Raw genomic sequence first — 27,404 nt, forward strand, 5'->3', positions numbered from 1 at the left:
ATTAATAAATGAAAGACGGAAATTTACTTCTGACCATGATTTTGCTCTTAAATTTTAATTCTATTTGGTCAATTTTGATACATAATAATGTAAACTTAACTAATCCAGTTAAGCTTGTATTGAAAGAAGCTTGACAAGATCCATTTCTATGCGTTTTATCTTGAACAATAGCTAGATTTCATAAATTGTTTATATATAGCTCATGTATCTATCTTATTAAAACTGAAATATAAAAATAAAACTAACCATATTTTCAACAGATTTATATTTATTGCATCTTTTCTTTTCTTATATTAATTACTCTTTTCTATTATTTACACTACCATAATACTTTTATCAGATATTTCCAGTTATTAAATATCTGCTTTATATAATATGTGCTAGATATATGTTAATAAATAAATAAATAAATTATTAGTTAACATATTGTTATTTTGTCACAATAACCAAATCATTAATTAGACCGGTTCAGTCCGATTGAAAGTAAAATTCACTTTTTTGTCAGCTAAAAATTAAATTTATACGATTGATTGATTTATGGGTTAGTTTGATTTGAATAATAAATTCAACTTTATATAATGTCAAAATAATCATTCTTTCATTTGTTTTCTCTAATTTATTAGATAAAAGTTGATCTCGACCCAACATTTTTATCGACCAAACCATTTATTATAACAAATATCTAAATTTTATTAAATCACAATTGTAAAAATCACTAACATAATATTTGCTTTTTCGATTTTGAAATATCATAATCTTCATTAACTTTACAAAATATTTCTAATATATATGATAATCCCACTTATGTAAAGAAACACAACTTTAAATCTAACATTTAATCATGTATAATATTTTATTTTCTACTTACTGCATCATAACTCTGCGGATTCCATATCAATACTACAAGTTAATTCTAGCTACATTTTAATCTATTCAAAATCAATTAATTAATAGATTTATTGCTTATGTTTATACTACTACTTTATTTACAAGGCATAGTCCATAAAAATAATATTTAAACAAAAAATAAACTAGTTTATGTTATATATTTTCTCTGCTATATATTAGATCATATATTAATTCATATAATCATGAATCAAACGTTGTATACATATACTTATTCAAATTATTTAAATAGTAAACATTATATTTAAAATGTATATAATGAGATTTCGTCACCCATTTTATTAATATAGATATAAAAATTAGTGTATTAGTTTATAAATAAATACATCAGATACGGTTTATGTAGTTAAAAATATTATTTGACGAATATGGTACATATGATTTTTTATTGGTAACTAACAAGTTATAAACAATTAAAACCCACCCAGAACCTCGTAGTCTAGTGGTATCATCCTCCTTGGGGAGGGGAGGTGGCCGGTTCGACTCGCGGGGAGGGGGAGGCGTGTCCAGGGCCCGTAAGAAGGTACAGACAAAGGCTGGCGCCGGGCCTAGGTGGTGGGCCGCAAGGTCAACACCTGTTTTAAACAAAAAAAAAAAAAAAAAAAACAATTAAAACCCGCCAATTTATCATAAACATATATTACAAGCTGAACAAATACCCATACAAAGCGTGCAACCATAATGTAGAAGAGGTCATATATCTATTCTATTAAAATAAACACCCGTCGGATGCACCGATGACCTTAGCACGTAGGTGTCTAGCTAGCTAATTATCATATGGAGATGGATTCCAGTCTACGATCGAATTACATACCATAATCAACAACATGGTTCATTTAGATTAAAAGCTAATCACTACCCTTAAAAGCTAAAACCTTCAAATTATAATCGTTGTTTAGTTCCCTGACTTCTTAATAATGAAACATTTGAGAGCCTATGGGTATCTTTACTCTCCTATGTGCAGTTTATATATGGTACTTGTCCAAAATCCTTGGAATGCACGTTGACCAGACCTAAGATCGATTCCAATAGGTTACTCAAACTCATATTACAGCTGCAAGTCTCGAGATTATCACCAAGCCAATCTCTGTCTCTTTTCTTGCTTTCTTACAAACCATATCCTCTTTGGATCTTTAATCTTTCGCCATAGGATCCGTGAAACACTCTGGTTTCTTAACGGTAAACACAGGTTTGCCACTGAGAGGTAGAAGATTCCAGTAAGAACCGTGCTGATCAATGCAACCACTTAACCATTTTAGCTGATACGAACCAACTGGGAAACGCGAAACATCTAGCAAGCAGCTAGAAAACCCTTGTCCTCTCTCATTTGGTTCGAACTGCACAACCGCAGAAACACCATTGCTCCAATCAAACCGACTTGAACCTTCAGGCTTCTTACCAGACTTTGTAACAGCATGATGAAACAGCTTGCCACTCATTTCTACCAGATCTTCATCTCTCCAAGGAGAATAAGACTTTTGGTTTCTTTTGGCTTCACCGTTCTGAATCGGGGTGTGATAAGCTAGTTTGGTATAAAGGAGGCAATACAGTTTTGTAAGTCGAACAGAGACTCTAGGTTGTTGTATGTTTTTCAACTGAAGGCAAAGATCCAGTGACAGTGGAAAGCCTTGTTCCACTGTAATTGTATCAGGAGTACTCTTGCTGCTGTTTGAACTAAGAGCAAATAGGTCAGCACCAACACAAGGCCTGAAATTTAAATCAAATGAAAACATATTAGCCAAGAACTACATCAAAAAGACATGCATCAATTTCATAATTGCTTGTGAAAGTAGATTTTATATATCAGAAACTATTTATAAGTCAGCAACAAGAGGATACCTTATATTAAAGAAGTACTTTGGAATGCCAAAAGGGATCTGCATCCATTTCATAATTACTTGTGAAAGTAGAATCCGGCAACTCTTAGTAATCTCAGAACTAATGTTCTCTTCTTGCATTGAATTAGACCAGTTCTGCAATCCATGAATGCATGCAAGAACATCTCTGCAAACAGATAGCAGCATCTTCACTTTGTTACAGACTTTAAGTACTTGATTCCTAGGCTGCACGTGGGAACAGCTTAGTGATTCGTTTTCCTTCACGAGCATACTAAGCATTTCGCAGGTTTCAGGGTCCACCTTCCACAGCCTTTGAACTAAATCTTGTACAAGCCTCGAGCAAAGACCACTTTGTGAAGTGAAAGGGGTCAAAGTTTCATGAGACGAAAAACCTGGAATGAAGAGAACTATTCCAGCAGCAAAAGCCATAACTGAACAGCTCAGTGAAAGAGATGCGATAACGCTAGAGCTGCGATCGTCAATGTCAATAAAACACGTCGCTAACATATCAAACTCCTTCGCCAACTTTTGAAGCTGAATAGAGATACGAGGAAGCTGTTTCAGAGAGTTACAACCAGTCACCTGCTTCTTGTTGCAGACATCTTGGTTAAGCAGCCCAAGGCATTCAACGAGATAAATCACAGTTTCCATTACCCGAGTCTTTAGAACCAAGAACCACGTTTGGAAACAGAACACTTCACACGCTTTAATATTCCCCAACATTCCCAGTGACGACTGTAAATTCATATACGCTTCATGAAGAGCTACGCAGTGGGCAAACTCTCCAGATGCATCTTTGGAGAGTTCTGGTAAACAACTGTTACTCTTCAACCAATTGACTAACTTGAAACTACCACTTGGCATGAGAAGCAGTTGCAGTTTCCCTTCCGCGTGAGATAAATAGGTTAATGACTTTAACCAAAAAGAGTTAACATCAGACTGGACGTTGGTCTTGAGCTTGTCAAAAATCAAGGCAGATGTGACCCATTCACCCAAACGTGCTGCGTAGACTCCAGCTCTATAAGCAGGCCAGTAGTTTCTCTCTTCTAAAATCTGAGTCGAACATTCAAGAGAAACGATTCCATAGTTAAACATATCATCAACACGTGAGACGCCTGAATCTCCATCTGCATCATTATTGCTTCCCCAAAGAACTGGTGAGTGTAATAGCAAAGTGAATATCATCTGTGTGTGGCAATCAAAGAAGGTGCACGAACGCACACACTCAGTGATACGCTTCACCTTTTCATAAACTTGAGACAGAACAGTTTTATCACCCTCGAGATTCTCCAAGAACACTATCAGGAACTTGTGTACTGATGCTAAAAACTCTGACCTCACGACAACCCCTCTTTTACTTTTATAATTGATAACACCGACCAGTAGTTCATGAGCTCCATCTGGTTTTCTTAAGCCATCAGTTAAGTCCACTAGGAATAACCTGACTTTGTCAAGCAGTAGCAGCCTCACTTCAGATTGTTTTCCGACTAATAGGTGGAGAACATTGAAGAGGTCTTGAGCCTCAGTAACTAGCGCAAAGTCAACTTGACAGGGATCAGAACACGAGCGTGCCAGTAAGGTAAGCCTGTCCATGACTAATACAACGAGCTGCAGAGGAAGAGACGTTGAAGATACCTCAATTGATCTTATTTCTGCTGTCCGGATTATTTCTTTCCAGCTACCCACCAAAATACTGATAGCTAAACAGCTGCTTGAGAAGATCTGAGATTGAGATGCATTCTCAACTAAAGCTATGAGCTGAGGCAGTTCAGATGGATCAGCCAAACATAGTTTGTAGACAAGTATCTGCATTCGCATCAAAGGTAATGAGCATCTTCAATTTAAAGACAAATGAAATTAAATATTTTGGTTTATTAGTTCACCTTTTGAAAAATTTGAAGGGCTTTAAGCTGCATATCTGGTGGGAGCTCTGCTTGTTTTAGTAAGCTGAAAAAAGTTGCAGTTTCGATGACATGGACAAGAGAGAAGCACATCCCTCTTTTGATAAGAAAGTGGAGGCATCTTAGTACCGCAGCTCGAACATGAGGGCTCTTATCTTCACCCAGAAATGCCATGATAACCTCTGCCTGCATCCGCATTCGATAATATTAGAAATCAAAAAGAGTCAGGTTCCTTTACTGGTTAATCAAAGTGATACAGTATTTTCACTTTCCATCAACTATCCAGTGAAAACTCAAACTCTCGGAAAGAGAGTGTCAGGATTGTAAACAGGAGAAGAAAACTATAAGTATGTTTTTGGTCTAATAAAGAAATTCATTGTCTACAAAGTTAATTTCACTAAGGGCAACATATTGAGGGTAATGCTTTATTTTGGTCAAGATGTGTAGAAAAAAGGCGAAAAATGAACATACCAGTTCAGAAGCAAGATGAGTAGATCTTGAGGCAAGCTTAGTCAAGGAAACCAGGAACGGAACCAAATTGTCTTCTTTTGAGGACTCCAACATTAGCGTCATACAGATCTGTAGTAAGATAATGGTTGACAGAAATTTAATACAAGTGGCTTCAGTTCATGTATTGCTATGATAGCCAATACACTCAGACTTTTATTATAAGAAATATAGATACTACAGTTTGAAATCTCAATATGGTAACAGGGGTGAAATAAAATTCCGGTGTTTCTTTCCAGAAATTGTTGACAGCAAACTATAAATGAAAACCTCAGAGCATAAGAAGCAGATGAAAATAAGAAATAGACAAAGAACCTTGAAGGCTCTATTAGCAATTGCATGTGAGGATCCCATTTTTGCAAAAACTCGCACAGCAGCTAACCTGGTCTTTGGCATTAATCCCGGGAACTTCACCATGTCATTTAACATCCCCAAAACAACCAATGCAAAGTCATCTGCTACTTCACAAAAGCAACCTGCAGTAAACAGAGATGATCTTACCTGCAATGGCACATCATAGGCTAGGTTAGACCAGTTATGTTTTCACCTAAAAAGGGATAATCCATTCTAGTAACTACCAAATTTTCATAAGACTTGGTCAAAGCAGAACCAATCAAACTTAATAAATCTTAACATGCCTGGGAAATTAAATTAGATAAGGATCACAAATGCATAGGTACCTATAAGTTCAAGATATTGTTTTTATTTTTGTAACAACAACAAAAATCCTTAGCAAAAACATTTAAAAAGGAACTAAACTGGTCTATGTTTACCTCAAGATCATGTGAAGAAACCATACTGGTGAAAATCAAGTACCGCACCGGAGCAAACTCGCTAGCGAAATCTCTACAACAACCAAACAGAATCAAAGCCAAAGCCTTTGCCTCAGTATCACCCTTGTCATAAACACTCTTCACTCGTTTAAGCATTTCCAAGTGGTTATGCACTTTAGCCTTTGACAAAAACCAAGTTCCGCAATCGCTTTTACTCTTCCCTCGGCTTAGCTTGAACACAGACATAAACACCCGAACAACAGCAACCTTAACAAGCTTATCTCCAAAGCAAAACGCATCAACTAGCCTCAATAGGATAGTATTGAAAAACAAACTATCTTCTTCAGGAACCAAACCAAATAAACTGTAAACTGCAGTTCCAGGCTCTGGTTCTTTGCTCCACTGTTGAAGCTTCTCACCAGTCTCCAGGATGACTTCAACAGCTCTAACTGAAACAATAACCCAAAAACAAAAGAACAAAACTTTTAACTTTCAGTGTCCTAGAGAAGACAACAAGAACGTAAAGCAACCTTCTTTATCCTAAAGACTTGTACTTTAGATCATGGCCTGCTTAATTGAGAATGTCACGCACCTGGGTTTTTAGAACGAAGGGCTTTCTCGAGCTTGATGCTCCAATCCATGGCGTGAGCTGCTGAAACCTTCTCCATGGTTAACACTTTTTTGCTGCTCCGACTTTCTCTGGTGTAACGAACTGTTTCTAGCCTCCAGGGTTTCCTCAGAATCAAAAGGAGACTGGTAGACAGAATTTTTCAAGCCATCGTACTACTCGTTAAGGCCTCTCGTCTCCTCGAGAATTTACACAACATAATAATAAAATCAGTCATTGAAGACCAAACCGGAATTTTCAATTTTTGGATGCCTAGTCCGGTTTGGTTCCGGTTTAGGGATATCACCAAGGAAAGAAAAAATTATGACACACAAAGTGGGGCATGAGGGTTCGGTTAGTTCAGTTTTTGTTTAGGTAGGTAAGTCGGTTCAACATATAGCTTACGGAATTAACCTGAAATAAAATTCAGTTTGATTCTTAGATTAGTCTGGTTTTTGAAAATTTTAATAAAATTTTTGGTTTCGATTATATTTTGGTTTAGTTTGTTAAAATTTCGGATAAATTTGGTTAGCTTAGAATACCTGCACAAAGTGGTCCGTCTCATAGAGACTCACATGAGTATACAGTGTCATTTGTTGGGACCATGCATTTGTACAGAATTAAATCTGATTTAGTTTAAATATATGAACATAGGTAGTTAAACTCTTTGATGGTAACGTCTTGCTTCTGTTTAGCCAATGAATCCTCTGTATAGATAACCTACTACTGATCTCAAATCTCAATAAAGCCACTAAAAGTGCTGATACAAGAAAGCAGCTCAAACAAAAACAACAAACAAACTAACAAAAGGTTTATTCATAAAGAATGAGCACTACATCTGACGAAACAAAAACTTGTTCTTCCCTTATGGAACGCATTCTTGATCATCTTCACAGACTTCTTCTCTATCCCTAGGAGCTCAAAATTTCAACCATGGAGGGACCAAACATACTTCAAACATCTTTCCATGACGTAGCAATGAGATTCATTAGCTTAAAACACAAGGACTTTTCAGATGCTTAATAAACTCGAGCTAATGTATCTCAGCCACTATCAAGTAATAAGTTCCCAAGCGTGGAGTCTTTTTGAGGAGGATGCAATCATGCAACAAAGATCCTCAGTACTATTTCAAGTACACAGGTTCCTCCAGCATTTATCAATAGCGGCATTAATCTTCTTCGGTTTACAAATCTCCGGAACAATCATCCCCCAAGTCGAACCTTTCGGTGCCATATACTTACTCAGCATCACTTCCACAACCTTACAAGCCCCTGATACTCTCTGCCGCTTCAACAGCCTCACAACAAGCTCCTCTAGAAACCTCCTCCCTTCTTCACAAGCACCTGACTTCTCCCTCAAACTCTTCAAAAATACGTTACAGGTAATCACATCCGGATCGCAACCTCTATCCAACATACAGTTCAAGAGATCAACCGCTCTAGAAACATCCTTATGCATACATAAACCATCTAAAAGTATATTATAAGTAACAACATCAGGCTGTGACTTAGGCTCCTCTTGGCATAGCATCTCATGGTAAAGTCTTAACGCCGCATCTATAGAGCCAATACCGCAAAGACCTTTAATCATCGAGCTATACGCTACCGTGTCAGGCTTGATCCCTGTAGTTAGCATCTCTGACCAAACCATCATCGCCTCGTTTACCTTCCCAACTCCACAAAGACCATCGATTAAAACACTATAACAAACCTCGTTCCGAGAGCATCCCATCTCTCCCCACACTTTCATCGCTTCTTCACTAAGACCAGCTTTGAACAACCCTCTCATCAAAGAACTATACGTATACGCATTAGGCAAGCATCCATTACTTATCATTCCGTTAAGTATCTCTCTAGCTTCCTCTGGCTTCCCTTCTCGGCACAAACCATCTACAAGCGCACTGTACACAACGATATTAGGTTTACAATCTCTCTCTCCCATCTTCTTCCACAAGCTCATAGCCTCCTCAGCTCTCCCCTCTTTAAACAAACCGCTTATAAGCACCGAATAAACATGCTGGTTCAAACAATACCCTCTTCCCTCCATAGAGACCAGAACCCTCACCGCGTCAACAGCTCGTCTCTGCTTAACCAAACCGCTAACGAGCGTCCCATACGTGACGTCATTCGGGACACACTTGCTCGACACCATCCGCTCCAAGAGACTAACAGCTTTATCCAGCTTCCCCTTGAGACATAAACCATGAATAAGCGTGTTGTAAGTCACCTCGTTAGGAACACACCCTTTCAGAAACATGTTATCCACAAGCTTCGTCACACGAGTCAAATCCCCTCTCTTGCACAACCCATTAATCAACACGTTATAAGTCACAGAACTCGGTGAGATTCCTTCACTCTGCATCTCATCCAACAACAAAACCGCTTCGTCTATCCTTTCCTCCTTACACAACCCATCCATCAACGTACAATACGTATAAACATCAGGCAAACACTTCCTCTCAGGCATCCCCCTGAAGACCTCAACGGCTCTGTCCACAAACCCCAACTTACATAAAGCCTTTATAATTAAATTAAAACTCAACCCGTTCGGACAAATGTTCATGTTCATGTTGGAGCTGACAACGTGGTCGTGAAACTCCAACCCACGGTGGTAGAGACCTTCCTTGAGAATGACGTTGAGGACGGAGTTAAAGGACTTGACGGTGCGTTTGCAGTGAAACTCGCTGACCATTCTGTGGAACAAGTCGACAGCTTTCTCGGGCAAATGCGCTTTCCCGTAGGCTTTGAATATAGATATGAAGGTGTGTTCTCTGACGGTTCTGTTCTCTGACCTAATTCGAGTTAAGAGATTCTCCACCGAGGCGAAATCGAATTTAGCGGCGTGGGACTCGATTGTTGAGGAGAGGGTTGAGTCGCCTTGTGTGAAAGAGCCCATCTTGGGAGCGGATTTGAACATCTGATGCGAGATTGGAGATTCCGATACTTGGGATTGTTCCATGGATTGGTTCGGGGAAAGGGGAATGGGAGTGGAGAGCTTAGCTGGGTTGGTCGAAAGGATTCGACTTTGGTTGAGGAAGGACCTGATTCGGATTGGGAATGGGCATTTGGGCATATGAGCTTCAAAGGGGTTTTCGCTTAAACCCTTATTTGGGAGATTCGAATCTTTTTGTTGTTTACGCGAGAGAGAAGATGAATCATGCAAACTCTTACGCCTCTCTCTGTGGCGTCTGTGAGATTGAAAGGGGGGAGTGGTGGAGTAGGAGCTTGATCGATTTGAGAATTTTTGTTGGTGTGCTTTTGATTCAATTGAAGTGGCAAAATATATGAAAAACAAGCACTTGGGGTTTCTGCTTCCTCACCTTCTGTTCTTTAGCCAATAAAAGTGGATCTCTGATTTACTTTCGAGAAAAAGACAAAAATAGCAATAAATCGAGTTTTTTTTTCAAACTAGAACTTACAAAAGTCACAAAATAGCACTTAATGTTTTATCAAAAGTCACAAACTTAGGGTTTAGAGTTAAAGGGTGGGGTTTAGGATTTAGTGTTTAGGGTTTAGGGTTTAGAGTTTAGGGTTTAGGGTTTAGAGTTTAGAGTTTAGGGTTTAGGGTTTAGAGTTTAGAGTTTAGAGTTTAAGGTTTAGGGTTTAGAGTTGAGAAATGAGGTTTTGGGGATAAGATTTCAAATTTTGAAAAATAAAAAAATTAAAATTTTCAAAAGATAAAATGCTATTTTGGTCATTTTAGTTTTTGAGTGCTATTTTTGTGATATAAACTTAGAAAGATGCTATTTGCCCTTTATTTTTCGTGATTTAATTTGATTTTTTCAGCAATTTTTTTGTATTAACTAAAAGAAGAGACTATCATAGGATAAATATTAGGCTAATATATTGGATGATTACATATTAATATTATGGAGCTGTATTAAATTTGAATTAGTGATTAATTATGAAATGAGAATTCTAAGATTACTTATATATATATATATATATATTAGTTAAATAGTTTTTTTTTAATTATAAATTTTTTAAAAATATAATTTTTCAAATGTGTTTTAAATTTTTGTTGATATAATAATTTTAGTAATGATTTTTATAAATTTGGAGTGATTTAAAGTGTTTCAGTAGAGTTTTTTTACTAAAATATAAAAATCTAAATTTTGACATTGTAAAGTACTTTAATTGAATCATATAAATTTCATAATTTTAAAAATTACTTAAAACTTATTACAATTAAATTATTTTAAATAGAGATTTTTTGGATAGACTTTTTAAGTTTATTTTCACAAAATAGTTTTCAAAGAGAAAAATGACGAAAACAAGTTTTATTAAATGATAAAACAACGTTTATACACTATGGTTAACTAATATAGACTTAAGTTTATATTTAAAGGGTAGGATTTTGAGGATATGGTTTCAAAAATTAACATATTAAAATATTAAAATAAAAAGATCATTTTAATCATTTTTTCTTTGAATGTTATTTTGTGACAAAAACTTAATAAGAGCTAGTTGAAAGAATTACCTTTTTTAATGTTTTCAATCCTCTTCAACACACTCATAATATATACATAGGCCTGGACACAAATCAAATAGTACCGTATTTTTTAGTATTTGTGATTTGTTTCGTATTTTACGGATATTTGATTTGTCGATTTGCTTTGCTTTTGAAAATATGTGAATATCTAGTTTTCTGGATATCAGAAAAAATTATAGATATTTGCGAATATTCACGGATATTTACGGACATTTCATCCACCTTGTTCAATACAAGTAAATCTAGCAAAAATAATACCAAGATAATATTTTTAAATATCTTTTACATAATATAAAATATAAATTAAAATTTAATGAAACTATATGTTTTATAAAATTTTAAAATTAATATTTTTTTCTCATAAAACAAATGTTTCTAGAAAATATTGTAGTTTTGTATAAAGATTTATGTTCTTTTCGCAATTTAATATTTGTATAAGTTATTTTATAAATAAAACTAAAAAGTTATATGTTAAATAATAATTGTATAAGATTGTACATTTAAAACTCTATCTTTCTTTATAGATATACATCTATCTGTATAAAAATCGGAGCGGAGCGGATATCCGTCTTTTGTTGTATTTGTGATTTGCTTCATTTTTAACGGATATTGATTTTAGTATTTGCTTTGCTTCGAAGACTTATGTATATCCGAATTTTTGGATCGAATCAAAACGAATAATGAATCAAAATGAATAACAAATCAAATCAAATTTAATGGATAAAATGCCCGGTCCTGTATATATACGTATGTGTATATCTTGAAGAGCGTTTAAATACTGCCTAATTGAAATCCAGCCCGTTTGGAGTCAATGTTTCTGTTTATTTGACCAGTTACCTGGACCAAGTCTGCTATTTGTTTAACCAGCTTAAATTGACTTAAATAAAAACAATAATATAGTTGTTTAATTATTGTCGTTGCACCCACCTACAAATCTTTTAATATACGAAAATTCATTAGGCAAAAGAGATAGATAATAATTTAGGTTATATTACGTCAAAATGGAATAGTAAAATGATATAAATTTGTTGACAAGTAAAAGGTTATAATTGAATTGATTGAATTGATTTCCTTCTACAAACCTTTTTAAAACTCAAAAGAATATTATTGTCTGCCGTGACACACCATGTTTATTGCAAAGTCAAGGCTTTGATCGAGTCTCCTACTTTATCATCTTACAGGAAAAATCTCATATAAAAACAAAAATATAAACATCTTCCAATTCTTTTCCATTTTCTCAAAAATATATGTTTTTCATTTGTATTTATATATACCATCATAATATTCTACCATCTTCAATTAGAAACAGTTAACTCAAAAAAGCTTCGGTTATATCTCTTTTCCTCTGTTTTTGATTTTTCTCTCTCTTTCATTTTTCCCGGGAAACAATCCGAGAAACACACCAGTAAGGTAGATCCATCTACCAAAACCCATCGTGTAATCCAATCAGTGTATTCAGACATGAGTTTAGTCAACGGGAGAGCGTTGACCTCTCTCCTCGCGGCGTTGACCATGATCGCCATGGTGGTCGTGGACGCGAGGTTCGTGGTGGAGAAAGAGAGCATAAGGGTTCTAAACCCGGAGGAGATGAGGTCGAAGCACGACGGGTCGATCGCCAACTTCGGGTTACCCGACTACGGCGGGTTTCTAATCGGAGCAGTGGTTTACCCGGATAGTAAAACCGATGGTTGCTCTGCTTTTGGTAAAACCTTCAAGCCCAAGTTTCCTCGTCCCACTATTCTCCTTCTCGATCGTGGAGGTAAACAACTCAACAACAACAACAACATCTTAAAAGTCTAAAACATGTGTTCTCTGTTCTGTCTTTCTGAATAAACTAGAAAAAAAAAACATGTCTTTTTTTTTTTAAAGACTTGATCGAAGCTCTGTTCTGACTTCTGGGTCATGCTGCAAATTTAGATTTGAATGTAAAGATCTAAACTTTAGTCTCTCATGTTCGTTAAAGATTTAAACTTTAGACTCTCAAAGTCACTGTGATTCGTTCTGTTTTTAGGTCCTCTGTTTTTCATGCTCTGTTTCTCCAGGTTGTTACTTTGCCTTAAAGGCATGGAACGCGCAGCAAGCAGGAGCAGCAGCAGTTCTTGTAGCAGACAACAAAGACGAGCCGTTGTTGACAATGGACTCACCTGAAGAGAGCAGAGACGCTGACGGGTTTATAGAGAAGCTAACGATCCCATCGGTTCTAATCGAGAAATCATTCGGAGACAGCTTAAGAGAAGGGTTCAAGAAAGGCAAAAACATAGTCTTGAAGCTAGACTGGAGAGAATCTGTGCCTCATCCCGACCAGAGAGTAGAGTACGAGCTCTGGACTAACAGCAACGACGAGTGTGGTGCGCGGTGCGATGAGCAGATGGATTTTGTCAAGAACTTCAAGGGTCATGCTCAGATACTCGAGAAGGGAGGTTTCACGGCGTTTACGCCGCATTACATCACATGGTTTTGCCCTTTTCAGTTTGTAAACAGTCCGCAGTGTAAGTCTCAGTGTATAAACCATGGGAGGTATTGTGCTCCTGACCCTGAGAAGAATTTCAGAGAAGGGTATGAAGGGAAAGATGTAGTGTTTGAGAATCTGAGACAGCTTTGTGTGCATAGAGTTGCTAACGAGAGTAGCCGGTCTTGGGTTTGGTGGGATTATGTTACTGATTTTCACGCTAGATGTTCAATGAAGGAGAAGAAATATAGCATAGAGTGTGCTGAAAACGTCATCAAATCTCTGAGTAAGAGTTCTTTAAATATTAAAAAAAAAAATTATTTTGTTATGGTTTTATGAATTTTCAAGAATTCTCTCAGATTTACCCATTGAGAAGGTCAAGAAATGCATGGGAGATCCTGAGGCTGATACTGACAACGAAGTTCTGAAAATGGAGCAAGTAGTTCAGGTTGGTTTTTTGTTGCTTTTTTACTTATTGGTTGGATACATTGGGTTTGGTTGCTAACTTTATTGTATGTGACATCATCAAGCTTGGTCGAGGAGAGCGAGGAGATGTTACTATATTGCCTACATTAGTCATCAACAACGCCCAATACCGAGGTATTTATTGCTTGTTTAGCTTTTCAAGATACTGAAATTTCTGAAGATACTGAAGTTGTGTTATTGTTTGTGCTTATGAAGGGAGACTGGAGAGAACCGCTGTTCTGAAGGCGATATGCGCAGGATTCAACGAAACATCTGATCCTCCCATTTGCTTAAACACAGGTCTAGAGACTAATGAATGTCTTCAACATAATGGTGGTTGCTGGCAGGATAAAAGAGCCAACATGACTGCTTGTAAAGTATGTTGTAGACCAAGCATAACATCTCATATGTATCAATTAGATTTGAAATGTTTCTTTTCAAAGTCCTATAATGTCTTGAGTTTTATTTTGAACAGGACACTTTTAGAGGAAGAATCTGCGAGTGTCCCATTGTAAAAGGTGTTCAGTACAAAGGAGACGGGTACACTTCATGTACACGTAAGTTGTTCACACTTCACACACATAACACTCAAATGTTTTTTGAAAGCATAAAACTCAAATGTTGAGACCAGTTTCTTGAATTTTGATTGAATCTCTGTATTGTGATTGAATTTTTCAGCGTATGGGCCTGCGAGGTGTACTATTAACAATGGAGGTTGCTGGTCTGATACAAGAAATGGAGCAACATTTTCTGCTTGCTCAGTTTAGTGTCTCTCAGTGTGTTTTTTTTTTTCTATTTCATATCATCTCTTTGACATTTATTTACAAACTACTACTTATGAACAATCAGAACTCTATGTCTACTGGCTGCAAATGTCCTCCAGGTTTTAAAGGCGATGGACTCACCTGTGAAGGTAAGGCGTCTTCTCAAGAATCTTGTCCTGAATATTTATCTATTTTTCATTAACCAGTTCTGTAATTATTTTGTTTTGATTTGGCTCTGCTGCAGATATCAATGAATGTAAACAGGGTTTGGTGTGTCAATGCAGCGGTTGCAAATGCAAGAACACATGGGGAGGACACAGCTGTAGTTGTTCTGGTGATCGCCTTTACATATACGATCAAGATACTTGTATAGGTAAAATTGTATATCATTCATGACTCAAATTTCAGATCATTTACATTTTTCTAAACCATTATTAAATTGCAGAGAGAAATGGATCCAAAACAGCATGGTGGCTCACACTCTTGATACTAGCAATCGTCGCAGGAGCTGGTTTAGCTGGTTATCTATTCTACAAATATCGGTTCAGGGTACTCTTTTTGATTCCACACAACCATTTTTGAATTCAACGATTTTATGATTATATATACTAACTAATTATTATTATTTTTTGGTCTTTGCGGTTTTTATCATACAGTCTTACATGGATTCAGAGATTATGACGATCATGTCACAGTATATGCCACTTGAGAGCCAAAGAGCTCGTGAAGTTCCATCAGAAGCTGAGCCTTTCACTCACAACTCTACAGCCTAATATTGTATTGTGACAAAAGGAACCAACCTGTCCTGTAGTTGTATTATTTCAGGAACAGATTCACAAAGAAATGTCTGAGATCACTCACTGTATATATGATATATACCTTGTAAAAATAAAAGAGAGTGAGATAGAGAGATGTCTAATTTCATGCATGAACAATAAGTCAATAACTTAATGTTTGGATGTTTCTGTTTAAGATATCAACAAGGTTTCAGAGATATGTTTGTGAGAAAAGAAAAAAAAGGTTTATGCTTTCATTGAGAGTTGAACTCAAGACCTCCCGCTTACTAAACGGGTGCTCTAACCAACTGAGCTATGAAAGCTAGTTTGATGGCTTAGTTTTTATCACTTTCAAATATTAGGATATTTTTTATATGACAGGAAGATGAAGGATATGTTCTGCAATATAACAAGAAAAGGCAAATATAAAATAAGAAGATTTGCTTTCATTGAGAGTTGAACTCAAGACCTCCCGCTTACTAAACGGGTGCTCTAACCAACTGAGCTATGAAAGCTTGATGTTACAGAAGGTTGAATAATCTATAAGTATTTATTAGTTATTAAAACTTGAGCTGGGAAGTTCTGTTTTTATTTAGTGTAACAATCTAATACATCTGTATGGATCAGTTAGAGTAATTGTGTTAGATTGTTTTAATCTCATTGTTTAGTGTACCAATCATATATTTTTCTTTTATGGGCTGTGATGCTAATGGGTTTGATTAGCCAACAAACGTTTTGGAACCATGTGTTGGCTTTTTTCTGATCTAGAAATGGTTAGTTACAAATAAAAACCATTTGGTAGGACTAGTTTAAGACTCAAATTAAACTTTATTTATTGGCTAACTAATTCCATTTTCCAATGGTGTATTCATTTTCGTGTTTCCCTTATAGTCCCGTGTGTGTCCCTTACGCTATAATTCAATTTCAATGTTGCTAGTTATTAGATGGTGGCATGAGCCGCATGATGATTAGTCTCGATTTGAATGGACTATTTACTTAGCTTAATTAACCTTGTGATTAGACTAATCAATTAAATCATGTTGCTTTTCTTTTACTCTTTGTTTCGTAATTACTCTTTACAAGAAAAAATTACGGTCCCAACCAAACGAACCTACCCTTAGTTATACAGAACTATAAGCAACTCATATCATATATTTGGCTACGTATGTGATACATTGACTAACATGGTTGTTAATCATTTAATTTATCTTATCTTATTATATCTATACTTTTTTTTAATATCTTGTTCTTGAAGTAAACTAATCACAATTCTTGACAAGCATAATGAAATTACAAAATATATCACTTTGAATTTAAGATCAAATTAAGTATATATAGACAACCAAACAATAGAAAAAATATATAAAATTACGAATCTTGACCTTTTTGGTGGATCGAAGATAATTCCTTTGTCTCATCCTTTTGGATTTAGAATCAAGTTGAATAGAATACTCAAAATTTAATTATAATTTTTCCCATTTTCAATTATAGAACAAGTTGTTGTACGTAAACTTGATTCGATCTTGCATAATCACGGTCAGCCAAAGATATATATAATAACTACATTTGATAATGACATATAGTTATTGATGTGTTATTCCATTTTTATTTATAACTAGATGGGACATAGGATATAGGAGTGATTTAAATTTAAGCTAGATTCCGAAAGACAACCGTACTATATATCTACAACTAACCCTAGTTATTATATAAATTTTTACGGCATTGGGATGAAATATAATAAGAACACGTACTTGTTTGTATAAGTTCACGAGTTATCGAGTTTGTTCTTTACGTCGATGAAATTAAATTGGGAAATCATCACCAAATATCAAGCATAGTTTGATATGTTGCATGTGATGATAACTCTTTTATTTGACTCGGTAAGGATATTCAAGGCATATTATATAATGACGTATGTTAATGTACATTCATAGACATATAAAGATAAAAATGGAAACACAACTGCTCTCTTTATCGTGAAATGGTTGACGTGATGAGAAGCTAACACACTAAACCAAAGCAAAACTGATACAAAAAATATCATTCAAACCAAGTCATTGTCTCAACCACTCTTTTTCATTGGCCAAGGTCAAAGCCATGCATCATCATATTTTTTAAAACTTGATGTTTCTTTATTTCATTAACATTACTTAAACAGCTAAACTTCTTGAAAAGTAACAAAATATAAACAAGGATGAACTTCTCACAAGTTGGGTCTTTGATATAAGCAAATGATTGCGTCTCAGAACAATATAAACAATATACAGGAAGAAAAAGATATCGTGTAGAGTCGATACTCTAAATATTCAGAGTAGCAATCATATGTATTTGCTCGATAAAATGTTACTATGAAATGACTTGTGAAATCGAATGACTGTAAACCTAATCATTTTCAACTTAACTGCAGCTTTTTCATAAGAAAAAAAAAACAAAAAGAGATATGATCGCAACTTTTGGTATGGAGTTTAATTAGAAAATAAATTGATCAGCATGCATGAATCTGATTTTAGCATTTCAATAGGAACAAAAAAAAAGAACTGAATAAAGACAACTTTTCTCTGGTCAATTGTCATATATAATGCTTAAAACAAAACCTGGACGCATATCTTGAAAATCTGATATAATTAAAATTAAAATTAACTAGCGAAGCATATAATGAAAGTTTATAATTTTACAAGTTTGATATGAATATAATGTGTACGAACATGTTTTATAGTATATTCAGTGGAGTGTGGACTGTGGTTCCTCAGAAGACCAATGTTTAATTTGTCAAAGTTTTTAGGCACAGTTTGATTGTACACGGACAATCACGTACACACACATATGATCGTTGACCTTTGCCGCTATTTATAAAAGCCAAAACATTTATATACGAGCCTTCCCATTCCATTTTCCCATCTCTCTCTCTCTCTCTCTCTCACACATTGCCCAGTCTCTTCGTTAACTCTTTCTCTCTCTAAACATCAATAAAACAGTAACCAGAGAAAAACAGAAGAGAGAGAAACTGTACATTTATTCCCAAAGCTTTTGTTCTCAGCATTTATACATAGAGAGAGAGAGTGTGTCCCTATGCACCGTTCTGATGACTAATCATCTTTCTCCTTCAATCTCTGCAACAAGAATCAAACTAATGCCATAGAAACTACATACAGCTCTGAAAAGCCATTTCTTTCTAAATAAAACAAGAAGAAGAAACCATGCAGACTCTTCATACTCTTATTCTTGTCATGTTCATCCTCTGTTCTTCACTCGGTTCGATTTTGGCTCAAACCGGTCCAACCAACGATCTTCAAAATCTTCTCGAAGCGAAGAAATCTTTCGTCACCAATCCAGGAGAAGACGATCCTCTCCCCCAATGGAACTCTGTCAACATCAACTACTGTTCATGGACCGGCGTCACATGCGAAGATACCGGTTTATTCCGTGTCGTAGCCCTTAACCTCTCCGGTTTAGGCCTAACCGGTTCGATTTCACCTTCGTTTGGCCGGTTTGACAACCTAATCCACCTCGATCTATCTTCCAACAATCTAGCGGGCCCCATCCCAACTGCTCTCTCCAACCTTTCCTCCTTGGAGTCTCTCTTCCTCTTCTCCAACCAGCTCACCGGCGAGATTCCGAGTCAACTCGGCTCACTCCTCAACCTCCGCTCGCTCAGGATCGGAGACAACGAGCTCGTCGGAACCATCCCGGAGACGCTGGGGAGCCTCGCCAACCTCCAGATGCTCGCCTTAGCCTCGTGCAGACTCACGGGCCCCGTACCGAGTCAACTCGGTCAACTCGCTCGAGTTCAGTCGCTGATCCTTCAGGATAACAACCTCGAAGGACCGATCCCGGCGGAGCTAGCGAACTGCTCCGACCTCACCGTGTTCACCGCGGCGGCGAACAGGCTTAACGGGACGATACCTGCTGAGTTAGGACGCCTCGAGAACCTCGAGATACTCAATCTCGCGAGCAATGGACTCTCCGGAGAGATACCGAGTCAACTCGGGGAGATGAGTCAACTCGAGTACCTTAACTTGATGGAAAACAAGCTTCAAGGTCTTGTCCCCAAGAGTTTAACTAATCTGAAGAATCTTCAGACACTCGATTTATCGGCGAATAATCTCACCGGAGAGATACCTGAAGAGATCTGGAACATGAGTCAGCTTCTTGATTTGGCTTTAGCAAACAACGGTTTCTCTGGTTCTTTACCGAAGAGTATGTGTTCGAACAATACTAACTTGGAACAGTTGGTTCTGTCTGGAACTCAGCTTTCAGGTGAAGTTCCCGCGGAGATCAGCAGATGTCAATCGCTTAAACAGCTTGACTTGTCGAACAATTCTCTTACCGGCTCCATACCTGAATCACTGTTTCAGCTAACCGAACTAACGGATCTTTATCTCCACAACAATACTTTGGAGGGCAAGTTATCTCCTTCTATATCAAACCTCACCAACCTACAGTGGCTTGTCTTATATCACAATAACTTGGAAGGCAAGTTACCTAACGAAATCGCCGCGCTGAAGAAGCTAGAAGTTCTGTTTCTATACGAGAATCGTTTCTCGGGTGAGATCCCTAAAGAGATCGGAAACTGCACAAGCTTGAAGATGATTGATCTATTCGGGAATCATTTCGAAGGAGAGATCCCTCCTTCGATAGGAGCCCTAAAGGAGCTTAACTTGCTTCACTTGAGACAGAACGAGTTCGTTGGTGGACTTCCCGCCACTTTAGGTAACTGCCACCAGCTCAAAATCTTGGACTTAGCAGACAACCAGCTCTCGGGTTCGATTCCTTCGTCCTACGGATCCTTAAAAGGATTAGAACAGTTCATGCTTTACAACAACTCTCTCCAAGGAAGCCTTCCTGATTCACTAAGCAATCTCAAGAACATCACGAGAATCAACCTCTCTCACAACCACCTCAACGGTACGATCCTTCCACTGTGTGGCTCCACCTCGTTCCTCTCGTTCGATGTAACCAACAATGAGTTTGAAGATGAGATCCCTCTCCAGCTAGGGAACTCTCCGAATCTCGAGCGTCTCAGGCTAGGCAAGAATCAGTTCACAGGAAGAATCCCTTGGACGTTTGGGAAGATCCGTGAGCTTTCTCTGTTGGATATCTCAAGCAATTCTCTTACAGGAACCATTCCTTTACAGCTAGTCTTGTGCAAGAAGCTGACACACATTGATCTCAACAACAACTTTCTCTCAGGGCCTATACCTCCATGGCTTGGAAAGCTTTCTCAGTTAGGAGAGCTGAAGCTTTCTTCTAATCAGTTTGATGGATCTTTACCTGCTGAGCTATTCAACTGTACAAAGCTGCTTGTGTTGTCTCTTGATGGAAACTTTCTCAATGGAACGATCCCTCAGGAGATTGGTAACTTGGGAGCTCTCAATGTACTTAACCTTGACAAGAACCAGTTCTCAGGTTCGCTTCCTCAAGGTATTGGCAAGCTTAGTAAGCTATATGAGCTTCGGGTGTCAAGAAACAGCTTAGTAGGAGAGATACCTTTAGAGATTGGGCAGCTTCAAGATCTTCAAAGTGCTTTAGACCTCAGCTACAATAACTTTACTGGAGATGTTCCTTCTACTATTGGGACGTTGACAAAGCTAGAGACTCTTGATCTGTCTCACAATCAGCTCACCGGTGAAGTTCCTGGAGCTGTTGGGGATATGAAGAGTTTGGGGTACCTCAACCTCTCTTTCAATAACTTCAAAGGCAAACTCAAGAAACAGTTCTCAAGATGGCCAGCTGATTCCTTTATAGGCAACACAGGTCTCTGTGGAAGCCCTCTTAGTCGTTGTAATAGATCTGGAAGAGACAACAAGCAGCAAGGTCTTAGTCCAAGATCAGTTGTTACAATATCAGCAATCTCAGCATTAGCAGCCATTGCTTTGATGATACTTGTGATCGCTCTCTTCTTCAAACAAAGGCATGATTTCTTCAAGAAAGTGAGGGATGGAAGCACTGCTTACTCGTCATCAAGCTCCTCCTCTTCACAAGCTACACACAAGCCTCTCTTTAGGACAGGAGCTTCTTCAAAGTCAGATATCAAGTGGGATGACATCATGGACGCCACGCGTAACTTGAGCGAGGAGTTCATGATTGGTTCAGGAGGGTCTGGGAAGATTTACAAGGCTGAGCTTGAGAACGGCGAGACAGTTGCTGTGAAGAAGATTCTATGGAAAGATGATCTCATGTCTAACAAGAGCTTCAGCAGAGAAGTTAAGACCCTTGGGAGAATCAAACATAGGCATCTTGTTAAGCTGATGGGTTACTGCAGCAGCAAGTCTGAAGGGCTGAATCTGTTGATATATGAGTATATGGAGAACGGAAGTGTATGGGATTGGTTTCATGATGAGAAACCTGAGGTTGAAAAGAAGAAGAAGGTCTTAGACTGGGAAGCAAGATTGAGGATAGCTGTAGGATTGGCTCAAGGAGTGGAGTATCTTCATCATGACTGTGTTCCTCCAATCCTCCACCGTGATATCAAATCAAGTAATGTGCTCCTAGATTCCAACATGGAAGCACACTTGGGAGATTTTGGTCTGGCCAAGGTCTTAACTGAGAACTATGATACTAACACAGAATCAAATACATGGTTTGCTGGCTCTTACGGCTACATTGCTCCAGGTACTTATCTTCTTCTCAATCTTCCTTTCTTTTTGCATATAACAAATGTTCAAAAATTCGATAGACGGTAATTATGCACTGGGGAGTATTGATTAGACGGACACCTAGACCAATATTTTGAACCGACTTGACTGATTTTTTAAAATCATTTTGTTTATTTCCGGTTTGACGCCTAGACCAATTTTTAGAACATTATTAACTGTTTAAAAATCTAATGCTTTGAAATATGTGTGTGTAGAGTATGCTTACTCATTGAAGGCGACTGAGAAGAGTGATGTCTATAGTATGGGGATAGTGTTGATGGAGATTGTGTCCGGGAAAATGCCAACTGAATCAGTGTTTGGCGCAGAGATGAATATGGTGAGATGGGTTGAAACACATCTTGAGATGGCCGGTTCTGCAAGAGAGAAGCTCATAGATCCAAAGCTTAAGCCTTTAATGCCATTTGAAGAAGAAGCATCTTATAAGGTGCTTGAGATTGCACTTCAGTGCACCAAAACTTCTCCACAAGAGAGACCATCTTCTAGACAAGCATGTGATAGCCTTCTACATGTCTTCAACAATAGAACTGCTGGTTATAAGAAGCTGTAAAGTGATGCCTGCTAATGATTTTGGAGACATGAAACTGCTATCTTGATTTTTTTTCTTTCTAAAATTCTGTATTTGCATTTGTATAGAGTGGCAGCCCCACAAATATTTCTTGTTTTTGCTTGAACATTTGCATATATGTATCCGCTACTAGTAAGTCATATTGCTTTTAGCATGCAACTTGCGCCAAGTTTTAAACCTGAGTTTTTTAAATGTTCCAATCTAGCAAAAAGAAGATGTAGTTGTGACTTGTGAACAATTTTGAAGTAACAGTGGTCCATCGCAACACATACATTCTTACTCTGCTCCTCATGTACATAAGAACACAACATACATTTCCATTGAAACACTTTACTGATGACTTATCTTTTGCTTGACTCATTTTTAGAGCTCCGTTTACTTGCTGGCTAAGGTCTTCATCAAACCCTCAACGTTAAGTTTATTCTTTTATCTTTAGCTGCTGGTTCACTCACAGAAGAAGCACATGGTGCACCAACCGTAAGTGAATCCCCACTGTAAGCTTATGTGGTCTGAGGGATTTTCCGGCGATGGTTCTTCTCTTCGGCATCATGCTACACTTCTATTGCCACATGAACCTGCTGAGTTCTGGTATTGGAGAATTTCCATTTTTGCTCAGTTTACCAATAACATTAATTATAATCTTTTGGCTCTAGTAATGCAGCCCAAACACATATATGTTATTAATTCTTAAACTAAGGTATTGTTTGGACGAATCCGAACATGATTCTTTAGACAAAATCTTCTAAACAAACAAAACACAAAAGCAACGAACACGTAACAACCATTTGATTCATTTTCCTTCCGTCTTTGAGCAGACAAATTAAGAAAATTAAGGCTTCTCATTCGAAATTATTAGCCAGGTACAAACAGTTTTAATTGATACAGATTGTGAAACCACAAATCTTTTTAGGTTTATTAACCAAAAACACTGAATGAAAGAGCTTAATGCGGAAGCAAAAGAGAAAAAAAGGAGAAGAAAAGATCACAAACAAAACAAGCACTTGATATAACTTCAGAGGGAATATACTTCCTTTCTGAAGAATTCAAAAGATCGCTCAATAATTAATCCCGATCTTCATCTGCATTACAACAAAAAAAAAAACAAAAGAAGAAAAGTTTGAATATTTTTCAAGTCATATATAAGTAAAATATCAAATATCTAAGCATGCAAACTTATTCAATCACCAACAGCACAAGAAACGTGATACACCAATTTTCCGCCACACCCTCACAAATCAACAAGTGATTTTGTCATGAAACTAAACAGAAAAGTCCTTGAACTTTATAACACGTGTCAAAAGACAACTATGACTCCCTTCAAATTCGAATCTAGTTTATTGCAAGTTAGAGCCCAAGAAACAATCGAAAGTATCTAGCTTTTTCCACTCTTATTGAGAGAGTGTGAACATACTGTTGCTCAAATCATCTAACTTTCATAACAGAACAGTGCATGACTAAACTTCAAAAAAATGTTAAACAGGAATCAACACATGGAACAAACAAGCGAATCAGCAAAGACAAAACATACCGAAGTAACGGCGCTCGTTGGCAGCTCTAGCCTTATTGAGCATGACCTCGAGATCTTCCTTAAGCTTCACATCCCATTTCACAAGCTGGTTCGCGAACACAGCACCAAGTCCAATACCCACCACATGCTCCCAAGGATCTAATAAACACAGCACCAAGTTTGTGGTGGTGCGGGTGATGAGCCGTTTCTCAATGGTTCATCACCCGCACCACCACAAACTGTTACGGTTGCGGATAGCGTCACCACGAACCCGGCCTACACCATCTGGAAACGTCAGGACAAGCTCCTCTACAGCGCTCTTCTTGGAGCTATCTCTATCACCATCCAACCACTTCTCTCTCGTGCTTCAACAGCCGCCGAGATCTGAGATACCTTGGCTTCCACGTATGGTAGACCTAGCAGAGGCCATGTTAAACAGCTCCTTAATCAACTCAAAGCCTGGACCAAAGAGACTCGATCTATCGACGAGTATGTTCAAGGCCTAATCACCCGATTTGACCAACTGGCTCTACTTGGGAAAGTCATTGATCATGAAGATCAACTTGATTATGTTCTTCAAGGTCTTCCGGAGGATTACAAGTCGGTCGTTGATCAAACGGAGAGCAGAGACACACCACCCTCAATCACTGAAATTCATGAAAAGCTCATAAATCATGAAGGGAAGCTCCAGATCTCTGCTCCACAACAAGCCGTATCAACCCTCTGTAAAAATATTTTATATTCTATATGACCTATGTATCTATTAGTTTAATATAAAGTTCAATTTCATATTATTGTTTTAGATTCTAATATAAAAGACGATACCGTGATGGATCGGTTTCGATTAAGAATTAGAATCCGGGTTTATTGATAACCGTCCTACTTTACCTTATGTTTAAATATGTCTTTAATCTCATAATCATATATATATATGTTAAAGGTAATAATAATGGAATACATTACCATTATTAATATATATATTAGTATACATACGTTGTGGTACCGTTAATATAACGAATGGTTGTGATGAAGTCTTAGAGAGTTGTGTTGGTTAAGACTCATGTCTCTTTGACTAATATAAAACACAACACTCGTTCATTATTTTCTTCTTCACGTAAGACGAGAGTCTTTCTAAAAAGATACACAAGAAAAATACGTACTGATTATTGAAGGAGAGATTAAATGAAGGTTTGGGGTTTCTTGTCCATCAAAGAAACCACCAAAGAAAGAAGGTTAAAGAGAAGAACATCAATTAGTGGGATTACATCCAAGCATGAATCAAGGTTAGTGTTCCTACCTTCTTTAGAATCATGTTAGGATTGAATTAAGTCAAATCTAAATTAGGTCTTGGTCTTGAAATAGATTAACATATGGTATCAGAGCCTATGTAGATTAGATTAATTCATCTGGAAATTTGGTCTGTGTTAAATGTTAACGGAAGTTACGAAACAAACCAAGTGCGTGCATGAAGTTTGTAAAAAAAAAAAAATTTCTTTTTTTCTTGTAAACTAAAAAAAAAAAAAAAAATTATTTACCTTCATGCGTTTATGAACATGTACGGATCAAACCGTTTTAATGTGTGTTCATAAGCCGTGTCTAACGACACCGTAATTGGATCAAACGTATGTTCTTGATTGCCGGTGCGTTAAAATATCTGGATTATTAATTAAGTCATTCATGAATGAGAGTAGATTCATAATTAAACCGTTACGTGTTGTTGCATGCATGAAAGAGTGCTTTCTGTTATTCATTAACATTTAATAGCATACGCATGACTGTTAAGTAATTCTGTCTAGTATGCATAAACAGAAATCATTTATCAAAGTAAATGCATATTTGAATTAATAAAGTTGTTATTTTATTAAATTAAAATAAATAGTTAAAAAAAAATGCTTCCGCTGCATTTTAATGATCAAATAATTGTGTTATGAAATATTAACACAATTTAAGTAGTTTTTCCTTAGATATTTTAAGTTTATATGTATATAATATGATAGTCACCAAAGTGACTTTGTTATATGACATATAGATATTAAAAATAATTATAAAGTTTATAATTGATCAAGACCAAGGATGCTAAATGACATAAAAGTTTGATTGATCAATTAAATTATTATTTATATTCTAGGAGATCACCTAAAGGTGGATCATTGAATATAATTAATAATAAGAAAATAATTAATCATTTTTCTACTATAGTGAATAATATGTATATCCAAAGATAACATATTTATTTGACTAGTGTTGATTTGATTAATATTAAAGAATATATAATTAGCATTAATGAAAGTATTTATATTTAAATATTGCCCAAAGATTATTTAAAATATAAGTGTTAAAAGTTTCTATTAGTCTGAATACAATAATAAAGTCTCAAAGCACTAACGGGTTAACATGTATGAATGCTTGCAGCTTCATCAAATGTGTTTGCATCTGCTAACTCTCTTGTAAAGTTTAATGGCCTCAACTATGGTGAGTGGTTCGAGCAAATCCGGTTTACACTGGGTGTAATGGCTTTGGACTCTGCCATACTAACTGATGAGGAACCCTCAGCTATTACAGTAGATAGCTCCGAATCTGAAAAGTCTCGTTATGAGAGATGGGAGCGATCTAACAGGCTGAGCTTGAACCTTATGAGGTTGACGATGGCAGAAAGTATTAAGCCATCAATGCCTAAGACAGAGAAAGCAAGGGAATTCATAGAGAAAATTAAGGAGTGTTCACAATCGGAATTGGCTGACAAGTCGATTGTAGGAAGTCTCAGGAAGTCTACAAAGAAGTTTGGCTGGTCTCAGCCAATCCATGATCATTTGACGCACATGTCTAATCTGGCAGCAAAGTTAACGACCTTGGGAATGGAGGTACATGAGCAATTCTTGGTCCAATTCATCATGAACTCTCTACCTCTTGAATTTAGCCAGTTCCAGGTGAATTACAACACCATTAAGGATAAATGGAACTTTAAAGAATTAAAGGCTACGCTAATTCAAGAGGAAGGGAGACTAAGGAAGATGAAAGATCAAGTTGCTAACCTCGTAGGTCTTGGAAGTGCCAGTAGCAGCAAAAGAACATCAAGTAAGAAGGACAAAATGAATGTAAAGAACTTTGTGAAAGGACCTCAAAGTCAAATCCAGAAGGAAAAGAAGTGTTTCTTTTGTAAGCAAGTAGGACACTTCAAGAAGGATTGTCCTAAAAG

At 36.9% G+C, this 27,404-nt stretch overlaps 4 protein-coding genes, 1 long non-coding RNA gene and 2 other non-coding genes across 8 annotated transcripts; 2 read left to right on the plus strand and 5 right to left on the minus strand.

Moving 5' to 3' along the window:
* Positions 1 to 1,243: 1,243 nt before the first annotated feature.
* On the minus strand, positions 1,244 to 6,745 carry BNACNNG18650D. Of its 2 annotated transcripts, XR_007318394.1 has the most exons (8): positions 6,518 to 6,745; positions 5,926 to 6,374; positions 5,468 to 5,653; positions 5,117 to 5,224; positions 4,628 to 4,831; positions 2,746 to 4,550; positions 1,983 to 2,613; positions 1,244 to 1,481 (listed from the first exon to the last, which is right to left on the minus strand). XR_007318394.1 is itself a non-coding variant. In XM_048745534.1 (7 exons), the coding sequence occupies exons 1-7, from the start codon at positions 6,591 to 6,593 to the stop codon at positions 2,040 to 2,042; spliced, it is 3,402 nt and encodes a 1,133-aa protein (XP_048601491.1). In that variant the 5' UTR covers positions 6,594 to 6,745; the 3' UTR covers positions 1,516 to 2,039. The 2 variants fall into 2 exon arrangements, 1 of the variants encoding a protein (XP_048601491.1); XM_048745534.1 differs by lacking the exon at positions 1,244 to 1,481 and having other exon boundaries at positions 1,516 to 2,613.
* A 490-nt stretch (positions 6,746 to 7,235) lies between these two features.
* LOC106365937 (pentatricopeptide repeat-containing protein At4g20090) lies at positions 7,236 to 9,865 on the minus strand. Its single transcript, XM_013805462.3, has one exon. The coding sequence runs from the start codon at positions 9,602 to 9,604 to the stop codon at positions 7,661 to 7,663; it is 1,944 nt and encodes a 647-aa protein (XP_013660916.1). The 5' UTR covers positions 9,605 to 9,865; the 3' UTR covers positions 7,236 to 7,660.
* Positions 9,866 to 12,293: 2,428 nt separating this feature from the next.
* Positions 12,294 to 15,695, plus strand: LOC106365938 (vacuolar-sorting receptor 7). Its single transcript, XM_013805463.3, has 11 exons — positions 12,294 to 12,782; positions 13,066 to 13,758; positions 13,832 to 13,920; positions 14,003 to 14,072; positions 14,154 to 14,314; positions 14,413 to 14,494; positions 14,616 to 14,698; positions 14,787 to 14,850; positions 14,946 to 15,074; positions 15,147 to 15,250; positions 15,358 to 15,695. The coding sequence occupies exons 1-11, from the start codon at positions 12,485 to 12,487 to the stop codon at positions 15,472 to 15,474; spliced, it is 1,890 nt and encodes a 629-aa protein (XP_013660917.1). The 5' UTR covers positions 12,294 to 12,484; the 3' UTR covers positions 15,475 to 15,695.
* Positions 15,696 to 15,726: 31 nt separating this feature from the next.
* Positions 15,727 to 15,800, minus strand: TRNAT-AGU. The gene has a single exon. It is a non-coding gene; the product is annotated as a tRNA-Thr (tRNA).
* Positions 15,801 to 15,918: 118 nt separating this feature from the next.
* Positions 15,919 to 15,992, minus strand: TRNAT-AGU. Its single transcript has one exon. It is a non-coding gene; the product is annotated as a tRNA-Thr (tRNA).
* A 2,075-nt stretch (positions 15,993 to 18,067) lies between these two features.
* LOC111198256 (LRR receptor-like serine/threonine-protein kinase GSO1) lies at positions 18,068 to 22,841 on the plus strand. The gene is made up of 2 exons (XM_048745535.1): positions 18,068 to 22,092; positions 22,331 to 22,841. Exons 1-2 carry the CDS (start codon positions 18,678 to 18,680, stop codon positions 22,681 to 22,683), a joined length of 3,768 nt encoding a protein of 1,255 aa, XP_048601492.1. The 5' UTR covers positions 18,068 to 18,677; the 3' UTR covers positions 22,684 to 22,841.
* A 680-nt stretch (positions 22,842 to 23,521) lies between these two features.
* Positions 23,522 to 25,942, minus strand: LOC106362653. Its single transcript, XR_007318395.1, has 2 exons — positions 24,230 to 25,942; positions 23,522 to 23,780 (listed from the first exon to the last, which is right to left on the minus strand). It is a non-coding gene; the product is annotated as an uncharacterized LOC106362653 (long non-coding RNA).
* Between the last annotated feature and the right edge of the window lie 1,462 nt (positions 25,943 to 27,404).

This window comes from Brassica napus, chromosome C1 (assembly GCF_020379485.1).
Source record: "Brassica napus cultivar Da-Ae chromosome C1, Da-Ae, whole genome shotgun sequence".
NCBI classification, from domain to species: Eukaryota; Viridiplantae; Streptophyta; class Magnoliopsida; order Brassicales; family Brassicaceae; genus Brassica; species Brassica napus.